This window comes from Sinohyriopsis cumingii, chromosome 9, assembly GCF_028554795.1.
Source record: "Sinohyriopsis cumingii isolate HCF-2022 chromosome 9, ASM2855479v2, whole genome shotgun sequence".
NCBI classification, from domain to species: domain Eukaryota; kingdom Metazoa; phylum Mollusca; class Bivalvia; order Unionida; family Unionidae; genus Sinohyriopsis; species Sinohyriopsis cumingii.
This window is the reverse complement of record NC_142969.1, coordinates 15,765,948-15,779,176: the sequence shown is the minus strand read 5'-3', so window position 1 is coordinate 15,779,176 and position 13,229 is coordinate 15,765,948. Positions and strand designations below refer to the sequence as shown.

At 32.9% G+C, this 13,229-nt stretch overlaps 1 protein-coding gene across 1 annotated transcript in view; it reads right to left on the bottom strand.

Moving 5' to 3' along the window:
* Window positions 1-360: 360 nt before the first annotated feature.
* LOC149791312 (uncharacterized) overlaps window positions 361-13,229 on the bottom strand; it is a 58,406-nt gene continuing 45,537 nt past the window's right edge. Inside the window, exons 34-45 of the mRNA XM_089971331.1 lie at window positions 12,369-12,491; window positions 11,453-11,575; window positions 10,568-10,690; window positions 8,984-9,265; window positions 8,192-8,227; window positions 7,596-7,708; window positions 6,747-6,811; window positions 6,347-6,507; window positions 5,532-5,643; window positions 3,913-3,929; window positions 1,346-1,515; window positions 361-596 (exon numbers count right to left, since the gene is read on the bottom strand). Of these exons, the coding sequence (XP_089827457.1) occupies window positions 579-596; window positions 1,346-1,515; window positions 3,913-3,929; window positions 5,532-5,643; window positions 6,347-6,507; window positions 6,747-6,811; window positions 7,596-7,708; window positions 8,192-8,227; window positions 8,984-9,265; window positions 10,568-10,690; window positions 11,453-11,575; window positions 12,369-12,491 (1,343 nt within the window). The 3' untranslated portion in view covers window positions 361-578. The remainder of the gene's footprint in view (window positions 597-1,345; window positions 1,516-3,912; window positions 3,930-5,531; window positions 5,644-6,346; window positions 6,508-6,746; window positions 6,812-7,595; window positions 7,709-8,191; window positions 8,228-8,983; window positions 9,266-10,567; window positions 10,691-11,452; window positions 11,576-12,368; window positions 12,492-13,229) is intronic.

Genomic DNA, 13,229 nt, shown 5'->3' with positions numbered 1-13,229 from the left:
CCGTTCTATATAACAACTACAACTACTACGCGAAAGAAAAACATTAAGAAAAAATCTAGAAATTTCTAAATTATATATATATATATATATATATATATATATATATATATATATATATATATATATAACATGCCTCATAAGAGTCCGTTCTGCAAAAAAGAAATGACGAGAGCCCATATTTAAATTTTTCCATTTGTTGTTACTTAAATCAGGTTTATATATATATATATATATATATATATATATATATATATATATATATATATATATAGCTACGTTTTTCATTCAATAGCATTTGTGAGCAATATTACTCTGCGTAATAAAAATCCACTTTACGAAATATACTATGGCAAGGATGCGAAAAGAAAATATACATTTATAAATTCAAGAGAATATATCTTAATAGCCTCCAAAGAATCCATTTGGTACGTCCAGAAACAACTGTACACTTATTTACATCATCATAAAATGAATTAAACAAAAAAATTTCCATCTAAGCTGTCGCCGGAAGTACCAGTTAGTTGTATAAAATGAATTAAGCAGCAAATGTCCATTTAAGCTGTGGCCGGAAGCATCAGTTAGTTGTATATTCCATTCTGCAAGTAGACGAAAAATGTTAAATGACCTTATAATGACAGGCCCGCTTTCCTTGCTAGACTGGGTTTCACCTACTGGTTGTTTTGTGTGTGTGTGTGTGTGTGTGTGTAAATTCCTACCTATTAAATCTGTACATGTGTTTTGACAATAGCTTTTACTTATTTCTCATTCTGATGGAAAAATGCAATTGACAAAATTTCTTTACGAATATCACTATGTACAGAACACTAAAGAGATCTCATTTATAAATGGTACGAATATCACTAAGTACAGAACACTAAAGAGATCTCATTTATAAATAGTACGAATATCACTAAGTACAGAACACTAAAGAGATCTCATTTATAAATAGTACGAATATCACTAAGTACGGAACACTAAAGAGATCTCATTTATAAATAGTACGAATATCACTAAGTACGGAACACTAAAGAGATCTCATTTATAAATAGTATTCACTCATGTCGCTGATCGAACAGGAATCAAAGTTTGACCATTTCGCCCAAAAACTAGATAATGCTTACGTCATATGAAACAGACTAACGTAATGAATTATTTTCTATTGAATTAAACTGATCACGATTTGACTGAACTCTATTCCATGCCATATCCATGAGATCTTGAGGTGGTGCTTTATTCTGTGTTAAAAGAAAAAGGTAGACGTACGAGGGCGATTTAGAAGAAAATATGTACAGGACAGATAACGGCAATAATGACGATATTATTATTATTATTATTGCAAACTTACTCCATAAGCCATAGTTCTGACTGTGTGCACTTTACGTCTGGAAGATGAACTCTTTGCTCTCCTCTCTGTTTTTGATCTATGCTTATAAACAACATACGCAACAATCACAAGGCTTAAAATGACGGAAAAAGATGCCCCTATTCCAACGGCCAAAATGAGGAGGGAGTTATCTGTATAGAATGAAAAACAATAATAAAACTGTTAGAACGGTATTGTATTCGGTGTGTTTCGGTTTATATTGAACAATCTTAGTCTAAATTAAGACAATGAAACTGTAAATGCTATGAAACGTTCTAAGAATAGACGGCCACTAAACACATTACTTCTAAAGATCAAGATTAAAAGCAAGATACAAGTTTAATTTATAATAGTCTTTGCAATATGTAAATATGTGTGAAATCTAACTGACAGCTTTTATCTTTGAAGAAGAAATTGTATTTTCGTTTCAACATTACTAGTGTTACAATAAAGATTAACATAATCCTAAATTACACTTAAAGCTTAAATAAAGTGACATATTAAGATAAAGAATTACACACACACACACACACACACACACACACACATATATATATATATATATATATATATATATATATATATATATATATATATATATATATATATATATATATATATATATATAATGTTCAAATCACGAACATGTGTACGCTGAAAAAATATCCTTGTGTGTTAAACGCGCTGAATCATAAATGTGAGTCATTCAAAGTTAAAACGTGATTACGTAAGGTAATTATTGTTGACGAGTAGCGGTAAACTCCATGTATGTTATCGGAAGTAATCACATTACGGAGTAAAATACACGAAAGTTTATAAGTAACCAAATGCATGACACGGCTGAATTAGGACATGTTGAGTACAGGATGAATTACGTCATGCTGAGTACATGCTTAACTGACATGTTGAATATATGATGAACTAGTACGTGTTGAGTACAGGATGAATTACGTCATGCTGAGTACAGGCTTAATTGACATGTTGAGTATATGATGAACTAGTACGTGTTGAGTACAGGATGAATTACGTCATGCTGAGCACAGGCTTAATTGACATGTTGAGTATATGATGAACTAGTACGTGTTGAGTATAAGGTGAATTAATTTATGTTGAATACGGGCTGAATTAAGACATAATGAGTACATGCTGAAACTAAGACATCTAGAATACAAGCTGAATTAAGACATGTTGAGTACATACTGAATTAAGGCATGTTGAGTACACGCTGAATTAAGAGATGTTGAGTACAGACTAAATTAAGGCAAGTCGAGCAGATGTTAAATTAAGACAGGCTGAATACGAGCTGACTTAAGAAATGCTGAGTACAGGGTAAATTAAGACATGCTGAATATAGGCTGAATTAAGACATTTTGAGTACAGGCTAAATTAAGACATGTTGAATATAGACTTAATTAAGACATGTTGAGTACATGTTGAATTAAGACACGATTGATACAGACTAATTTAACACATGTTGAGTACAGGGTGAATTAAGACAAGTTGAGTACATGCTTAAATTAAGACATCTGAGCGCAGCTTGAAAATATATATGTTGAGTACAAGCTGAAAAAAGATCAGTTGAGTACATATTAAATTAATACATGACGAATACAGGCTGTTTACGAAATAATGAGCAGAAGTTGAGTTAAGACATGCTAAGCACAGGTTGAATTACGTCATGATGGGTACAGGCTGGATTAAGACGTGTTTAGTACATGTTGAATTAAGGCATGATGAGTACACGCTGAATTAAGACATGCTAAGTACAGGCTGTTTTGAGTATAGGATACATTAAGACGTGTTGAGTACAAGTTGAATACAAGTTGAATAAAGATGTGTTGAGTACAAGTTGAATTAAGACATGTTGAGTACAAGTTGAATACAAGTTGAATAAAGAAATGTTGAGTACAAGTTGAATTAAGACATGATGAGTACAAGTTGAATACAAGTTGAATAAAGACATGTTGAGCACAGGTTGAATTAAGACATGTTGAGTACAACTTGAATACAAGTTGAATAAAGAAATGTTGAGTACAAGATTGAATTAGGACATGTTGTAGAACAAGTTCCATTAAGACATCTTGAGTGTAAGCATGAAATAGGATATGACGAGTATCGTATTTGATGAATATATGAGATATAACTGTTGTGATGTGTCATATATTATAATTAGAACATATTTTAAACATTTTGTAATTACAATAAGGAACAGATTTGAAAAACGTATGTTAACATGTACTACAAACGTGATATTGTTAACGTAATCACTATTTTTCATATACATCTGAAACAAATGTTTCATTTATGTAATCATATGCCTGAAAATGTGTTCCACACAACATGCATTTGATATATATGTAATGATATCCGTTAAAATAATTTCCGACAAATTATACATTTAACATATGTGTTAATAATATACGTTAAAAATGTGTTCCATCAATATAAATTATATTTCCTTATTGTATTCAGCTTTGATGTATATAAGCATTATTGTTATAAGTAGTATCAGCTTGAGACAAAATGTCGGAGATAGCTGCAGAACTCACCTTCCTTATTTCTTGGCCTAAAAGAAGTTATGTAGTTAAACAACAACAACAATAAAACAATGTAGCTAATAAGGCCACAATAATAACACAAAATACATATCAAAACTATGTAAATGGCAATATAGAATGAATATGCATGTTAGGTGCTCTTATACAATTTATTATTTTTAACGTAAAATTATTTTCGTGATTCGATGTATCTGTCCATCCATATTTCTATTTAACAGTTATATTCATTCGTTTGTCTACCCGCTCACCTATCGATTCCTCTTTCCAACCTTCGTTTATTTCAATTTCCTTCATCCATTCTACCATATCGCAATCCAGCATCCATCCAAATGTCTATCTTCACATATATCTGTTTGTCTCTCTGACTTTGGTAGGGTGTGTGTTACTTTACTCCATGTTGAAAGGGTAACATTTTCCATTCGCATTAGGGCAACACGTTACGGTTAAATGTATTGCTAAGGATGCCGAAATAAGTATGCATGATACATCAACAATGATAATTATCTTATTGTTTCTTAAGAGTAAAAGTTAAATTAATTTTATTTGTGAACCCTCGAATTAATATATATAAGCCTGATAGTTTGTATAACATTTCGATCAAGAGCGAGAGGATTTTATATATATGGAATTTTCAAATTATGAATTAATATATGCTATTATTACAATTTAAATGCTTTGCCTCTTCAGTAATTGTATTTTTCATTTCAAATTATTATCTTCTTATGTAATAATCACATAAATGTATAGAATAGTTGACATGAACGTGTATAATAATATGTGACGACATTATGGAGAATTAGTAGCACATGTTACTATGTGAGGATAACCTCTCCCATCTTCAAATTCTACTTGAATACACCTCTTTCTTCAGACATAAAAACAGTCGATCATCCACTATGGGTGTAGTTATGCTTTTGACGTTAAGGATCATAATTTTACTGTCTATGTTGTATTTATGTTGTATTCATAATTATCTTTTATTTTTTAGCCAGATAGTTGAGCTGTTTCTAAGAACATGGATGTAGTGTGCATGCTGCTACCACCATAAAATCGCGAACTTTGCAAAGATGGATTTCTTGAAATATATTATAACAAAAATTTGGTGTTAATTCAATTTGCAATGAATGCAATCTTTAATTAATTTTCAAATATGTTTTGTATTGTCGAACGTTTGAACCATCGTAGACAAAATCAGTTTCGAAGGGTGAGACGTTTTAATTGTCAAGCCAGTTATGATGGATCTTGTTTTGTGTCTGCCATGGATATTAGTTCACCCGGGCTAAGGTGAATCTAAACATGACTTATGATTCCCTATTCTGGACTCAACAGTATTTTTAACCGTATTCAAAACGTAAATGGGACAAACCTCAGTGCCTGCTAAAACCACTGCTTGCTATGTCGTAACACAAATATTTATACCACATGTTACATTTATTGTTTATCCTTGTGTGATGAACATGTACAAAAATCTAAAAATCTTAATTCACTATGTTAAATGAAATGATCCCTATTTAATGCTCTGTATGTCACTATACCAATATCAGAAATTGATTTTGTAAAGGTAATTCAATTAAAATGCTGACGAAGTATTTCTGTTTTTCCATACTCACGTGCATGATGGTTGGCTGTCAATAACGGCGCACTCGTAGCCCATAGTACAGACTCCTTTCAGTAATTGATAACTCTTGCACAATAACTGATCTGCCGAAGTATCATTAGGCACTAGCAAGTAAGAATATTATTAATTTATGTAATTATGGAAAAGCCAAATCATATGTTCTTATAAGTATTATTACCGCGCGAATTCATTCACTAAAAGACAAAAGAATGCTCAAATAGAAAGATCAAGTAAGACACAATGACGAGAAATAAGATAAGATACCACATATTTTTGCTGAGCCGGCATTTTATGTATTAAGGAGCAAAAGGTTTGACATTAGGACGGACGGACGTACCAGACCCCAAAGTGATAGCTAGGTTGATTTTCTGCTAAGATGGGCTCTAAAACCAACGTCAATCAAAATATTTAGCACTATCATCATCATCATCATCATCATCATCAATAACAACAAAAAGTAAAGCACCAATGATCAGCTAAAGTTTGTTATTCCTTGTTACTATTTATCTGGCTTTTATCATTGCATTTGGAAGCATCATTGCTAATGTTATTCCTACGTCTTATCTCCCCATTAATATCGTCATCACAATCTCTTCCATTTCATCTTCGCCTCCTCCTTCTATTTAAGACTTTTATTATTATGTTCAAGCAGCGAATTTAATTCTTATTTTAGTTATTATAATGATGATGTTGATGATGACGATAACGATATTATTATTATCATAGCTTTTTTGTTCTAAATTACTCCACATACACCAATGGAAAATTAGGAAAGTATAACAGTATTCATAAAATATATATTTTTACAGTCATGTCCTTGCACATTAAGTCGAAGTGCAGAGCTATTTTGTCCAGCTAATGAGATCTTCTCTCCCGCTGCTAACTCTGCATTGGCATTCGCTAACTTCAGTAAGGCATCCTCCGATTTCCATGTGATAACGCTGTACTCCGAGATTAAACTACCTCGGCTACCAATAAAAATAATATTCAGTCATTTTACAAAGATATATTACCTTTTTGACAAAAATAACTTTGCTTACAAGTAATTCATCCTCAACATTATTTCAACCTCTTGAAAATATATTGAAATGGAAAATAGAATGCAATCGATGTATTTGACTATTTACCATCTATACACAGGACATTAAATGTTTATAAAATAATGTTAAAATTGTACTGCTAAAGGTAAAAATCTAAAAATTCTTACCGAATTGAAATTATGACGATTCTGACAAACAGCTGATCCATCTTTGTTCGGTAGAATTCACTGAGCTAATTTGAAGAGGAACAAGTTAACATATTACAAATAATATCTGGCAATGTTTAGGTTTTATGAAGTAAATGTAAGTCAAAATGGCTTAAATCACTCTTATGTAAGCTATTAATAGAAATGACTATAATTTGATGTAAGACATGCAACATGTTAATGACTAATACATAAAACTAGACCACATATTTCCGCCGAAGATAATGATTTTCAGTTATTTCTCCTTTTCAAGATATGATACGTTGGTGGAATTATTACAGTCAGTGAACATTCAATTTTGCCAATAATTTAAAATTGCTATGCTTTAATTTTGGTAACTGGTTTTTGAGAGAACTTCAAATTCGACGCACACGTATACTGAGTGTACATACAGAATCATACATCGATTAGTTTTATCTAGATCAGCATACACTTTAATGAACGATCTCTTTTGAGCAACATGCTGCCTACAATTTATACGACAAAGAGAAAATAGCAAATAAGAAAGCAACACAATTGTCAAACATGTATTAAACAAATACATTTTCTGATTCGGAGAATCATAGTTGCAGCATGTTTCTTTAAAAATATCCATCACCAATTGTAGAAAAATGTAGAATAATGTTATTCTTGTTGGCTCAGTTACGCCGAACAAGCTGCACCAGTATAACTAATTTCAGAGTCACATACATTTGTATTAGAATATGAAGTAAACGTATAAAGCATATACGTGTATACAAAACGACTATCAGAGAGATAATTATATAGGGGATCATATATGCTTTGACGTTCCTTCTGTTTTCAACATACCGCATCCTGAACCTCACTTTCTATTACGGCGTAATTTTCTGGAACTTTTATATCAAAGGATTCATGAAGAATGAATTCCAAGGTAATACTGCATTCAAATGATGTATGAGTATCTGAAACAAAGCATAGTCATATATATATATATATATATATATATATATATATATATATATATATATATATATATATATAGTCACTTTTAAACTTGAATAAATACGCAATTCTATGGAATGAGAATGGTAGTCAACCTGAATGGCATAGTAGCATGATATTCAGAGTTATCTTCCCATCCATACTAACTGCCTACAATACATCTATTACACTATGCATGCATTGATGAGTCTTAAAATCATTTTATAATAGATTCTTCTTTATTTACGATATAAACCATGCACTGAAATTCGTTTTATAGCTCGAACGTGAACATTATTAACAAGTGTCCCTTAATATATAAATAAACTAGAATATGAAATATTTGCATTTATTTCTTTTAGAATGGATATCGTATGTGAGGTTCAATGTGGGTTACTATTTTGCATCAAACATTTTTATATGTTAGGGGGACATTATTTGCAAGTATATGTATTAATACTTACCGTCTACAGTCATTGGTGTCGTAGTCTTAGAAACATCTGTTCGGACGAAAAAGGAATACCAAATGCAAACTAATGTACTTTGAAAAAAAGAAGCAATACATTATAAAATGGCAGTAAACTATTCTCATAAAGCATAACTGAAATTCATAATAAATTCCTTCTGTTCTTCAGAATTCCTCTGCAACGAAAGATATTCAAGTTGTTCTCGCAACTTCTTACTTGCAGAGTTTACAATAAATTTACATTTTGATAAGATATATGGACAAGTCCTTATTAAAATCAAACACTGGGACAATTAGAAATATTGGCAAGTTACTTTCTTTATTGCATGGTCAAAAACCAACTTTTGCAATTGTCAATATTAAGTAATGACAATCAGTAGGTATAATAGTAAAAATTTGGTATTCGAGGATGTAATTTATTCGGATATGTGCTTTTTTCAAGTAGTTGTGTGCACATTACTTATTGATTTCAAATATTTATTCCTCCCTAACTTATTAATTATAATCAAAGTTCATTATTGTTTATCACGAAAGGTTTATTAATTTATAAATTATATTCAAAGTTCATTATTATTTGTCACGAAAGGTTCCTCCAAGTTTTACCCAATTAGTCCACTTGTTTTTTTTTATTGCATATGACACTTCAACAGTTGTGTATTTTGTCCACATGGGACAATTAACTTAACAGTGAATATATGTCTTGAACAAAGATTTTATATTTAATATTCATTCCAGTGGCATATACAGCAAATATAGATATTTTAGTCGAAGACATCAATACGTTTCATACCTACTACACATCTTCCGGTAACATCAGAGATATACCCAATGTGACAGCGGCACTGGAAAGATCCATAGGTGTTATAGCACCCCGAATTATTGATTTTCTCACATACTGCAGGGACTAATTCACACTCGTTTATATCCTGACTGCAGTCGTCTCCCGTCCAACCTTCCTTACAGAGACAGGTACCATTATATGAATCACAGGTTTGGTTTTTATTTATTGAATTTGATATGTTACAGCTACAATATAAACTGCAATTCATTCCGAAAGTGTTGTTTCTGCAAGCTGAAAAAGTGAAATATTCATAATAAAGGTATCGGTGGAGACAAATATTATTCGCGTGCGATAAGATCACTGGAAAACAAATTATTTGAACAGGAAAAACTGAATTTAAAACCAAAATGTTTGTAACTTTGACACGCGGTATATCTGCATGTACACGCCCGAAAATTACTTAAAGTGTTCATGTTTCCAGTCAGAGTCCTAATACTGATTTGAAGTGTTGATATTTCCAGTCAGATAAACATGGCCCAAGAGTTGCCAATAGAAACATGGATGCGCAGGAGGTGATTGAGCAAACTATATATAGAGCGCAGACCTGTACTTCACCGATCAGAGTGGATGAAATAAAGATACGTATACGAGTGTCTACATTACGCTCAAAACCGAATCACGTAAAAAACAACCGAGGCACTATTATAGATACTTACGTAGTAGATGCGACAAAATCCATTATGAATAAACACTTGTAGGGAACAAGGCCCAGAGACTGCCAGTACAAATAGAAACATTAACGTTGACACCCGGAAAAAGTGTTCCAATGTATAGTGGTATATCAACCACGTAAGCTCTGGCATTTTTCCGGGTCTCTCACGATGTGTTTTTAGACCATGCTGGCAACTCTAATACCTAGGGGGAGATCATTCTGCCTGACCGCCACATATGACGGGAGAAGATTAATAGCTCCATTTAGATAAACGTAGTATCTGAGAGGGTTGCATTTGCGAGGTAGTAGTAGTTCTCCTAATGAATTAAGGCAGGAAAACGTATTTGAAGAAGAATCGTTTATGTGTGTATAACTACTATAGTTGGAACAACAAAATTCTCACATGCCACAAATGCTCCCTCATTCTTTCATAACCACGTTGAATATTTCCTAGAGGATCATATGCTTGGGTGGGTATATGTCCATTATGTTACCGTTCCAACGTACAATTACACTTGAATGACCCCTGAGTATTTGAGTCATCAAAATGATCTGCTTTTATGTCAGGGCTGGTTCTTTCCTGCATTGTATCTATTTCAAACCACATTCTAGCATGTATATTTGAAAAATTGACAAAGGACATCTTAAAACACATACCAGTGCATTGCGGATTATTACTTATGTATCCAGGTTCACATTGACATGAAAATGATCTAGGACTATTGACACAGCATTCATTTGTAATCATACAGCCCCAAACGTCTTACCACAAATACTAGTAAACGCATCAGAATTGAAACTTATTTATTCTTGAAAATAGTTTTCAAAAGACTATTAAACTGGTTAAATTATTTTGTTTTATATCGAAGCTAACTACTGACATAAACAGCTGCGATTGTCCGCTTGAGAAAGCTGAAATCCCTCATTACATGTACATCTATAGCTGCCTTCTCTATTGACACACTGATGAGAACAGTTGTGTATGCCGGTACATTCATCAATATCTACAAAAAAGTTATTATCCTTTACATATTTTAATCTGTCACGTTATTTTGCATGTATATTGATAGAGTCCTTACCAGAACGTTTTACTTAGCAACGTATTTGCCTTTGGTGAGACATGCGATCAATGTTCTTTACCCCCGCTTATCAATACAACGTTGTAAGTATGCTCCTATATACAAAAATGTATTTGGTACAATTTATGGTTATGATCACTTATTCAAGATTAGATTTATGGCAAAGATTTCATTGAGACCCAAAGCCACGCCCATGCGACTAATAGCTATAGTCACTCATTTATCTGCTGAAACTATTTAGATCACAACAGCGTAGCCATACAAACACACGCACAGACACACATACACATTTAATATGGATGGAAAACCAAATTCTCAGATACTTCTATAATTGCTTACGATATCTTTCCAGACCTACCGAAGTATATCGTATGGTAGAGCATTTGCGGCTGAGTGGAAAATATGATAACTTTGGAAATAGATTTATGTAGGTTAATGGTAGCGTGATCGGGTTTTAAAAAGCCTTGGACAAAAATAACGGACTGCAATAACAGTATAATTTTATCATCAAAATATAAAAAAATAATGCACTTCGAGTTAAAAAAACCGACTAACAGTTTAATGTTTTTCATCAAGTACCTGCACAGATTCAATGTCAAGAATAATGGTCTCTGCATTACAGAAACTGTATTAAGTCTCTCAGGGGGTTCAATCATTACTGTATACATATTTAAGCTCAATGCTAACCAAAGCAGCTGCGATTATCCGCTTGCGAAAGTTGAAATCCTTTATTACATGTACATCTGTAGCTGCCTTCACTATTGATACATTGATGAGAGCAGTTGTGAAGGCCTGCACATTCATCAACATCTGGAAAATACATTCTATTCTTCATGTCATTGTCAGAAAATGTTCATATGTGATACTATTCTGCATGTTTATTTATACAGCCGTTACCTGGATGTACCATTTAAAATACCACCAAAATACTCCAACAAATATTTGTTAGAACCAATGGATAAAGTCAATGATTGCGGAGTCGACGTCTGACAGAACATGTTTCAATAAACCTATGTGTCATACATCTGATGAGGCTTACACATCAAAACACAAATACATACATACATACATACATACATACATACATACATACGTACGTACGTACGTACGTAAGTACGTACAGCGATACATACATACATACATACATACAAATATACATACCAATTTGTCCTAGTAATAAGTGTTATTCCAGAATACTGAACCAATTTTAATACCTCTGGAGGAGTACTTCTACCTCGAAAATCCAACTCCCCGATATTACTTTTAGCTAAACTGAGCTAAAATTTGTATACCGGCATATGTGGAGGTCAGTGAGAGTGCTCTACCCTTACGAATAAGACTTGGCCGCAAAATCTATATATGCATCAGTTGCTACAGAAGAGAAAGACACGCTCTCTATGGATGTAAATGCACGTGGGGGAGCTGGGAGGGTGTATGTGTATTACGATTGGGTCAGTATTCTCAAAGAAACATATTTCACCTGGAATACTTGGTTTCGTCTTTAAATATGTTGCTGCAACATAATAATTAAGAGAAAGTTAAGAGGAGAAGGGAAGTACATTCCCTTACCCTTATGGAGTTTCTTAAGAGCATAAATACTAACCAAGGCAGCTGCGATTATCCGCTTGCGAAAGTTGAAATCCTTTATTACATGTACATCTGTAGCTGCCTTCACTATTGATACATTGATGAGAGCAGTTGTGAAGGCCTGCACATTCATCAATATCTGGAAAATACATTCTATTCTTCATGCAATTGTCAGAAAATGTTCATATGTGATACTATTCTGCATGTTTATTTATACAGCCGTTACCTGGATGTACCATTTAATAATGTCCTTACCTTCGTTGGAATTGAAACACATTTTTCAGAAAAAGTGATTATTGTTCTAATGCGAGACTTACTGAAGGATATTTGGTGTGGGGAGTAATGGAAATCCGGCTACCCTGCCGATTAGAACAATCGTTGGTGTTCAAATAGATACGAAGTATCACCGATCATCGGCTTCATCATTCATGATAATGGCCTCGAACCAGCATCTCATGGGACGTGAATGACGTTCCATAAAAATAAAAATAGCACCAAAATACTCCAACAAATATTTCTGAGAACCAATGGATAAAATAAATGATTGAGAAGTCGACGTCTGGCAAACATGTTTCAATAAAGCTATGTGTCATACATCTGATGAGGCTTGCACAATGAAACAAAGATTGTTACATATATACAGCGATACATACATACATGCATACATACATACATACATACATACATACATACATACCAATTTTTCCTAGTAATAAGTGTTATTCCAAAAAATTGAACCAATTATACTACCTCATCATTAATACTTCTAGCTCGCAAATCCTACCCCGCCCCCCCCCCCCCCCCAGATATTACTTTTAGCTAACCGGAGCTACAATTCGTCTGCCGGCATATGTGAAAGTCAGTAAGAGTGATTCCC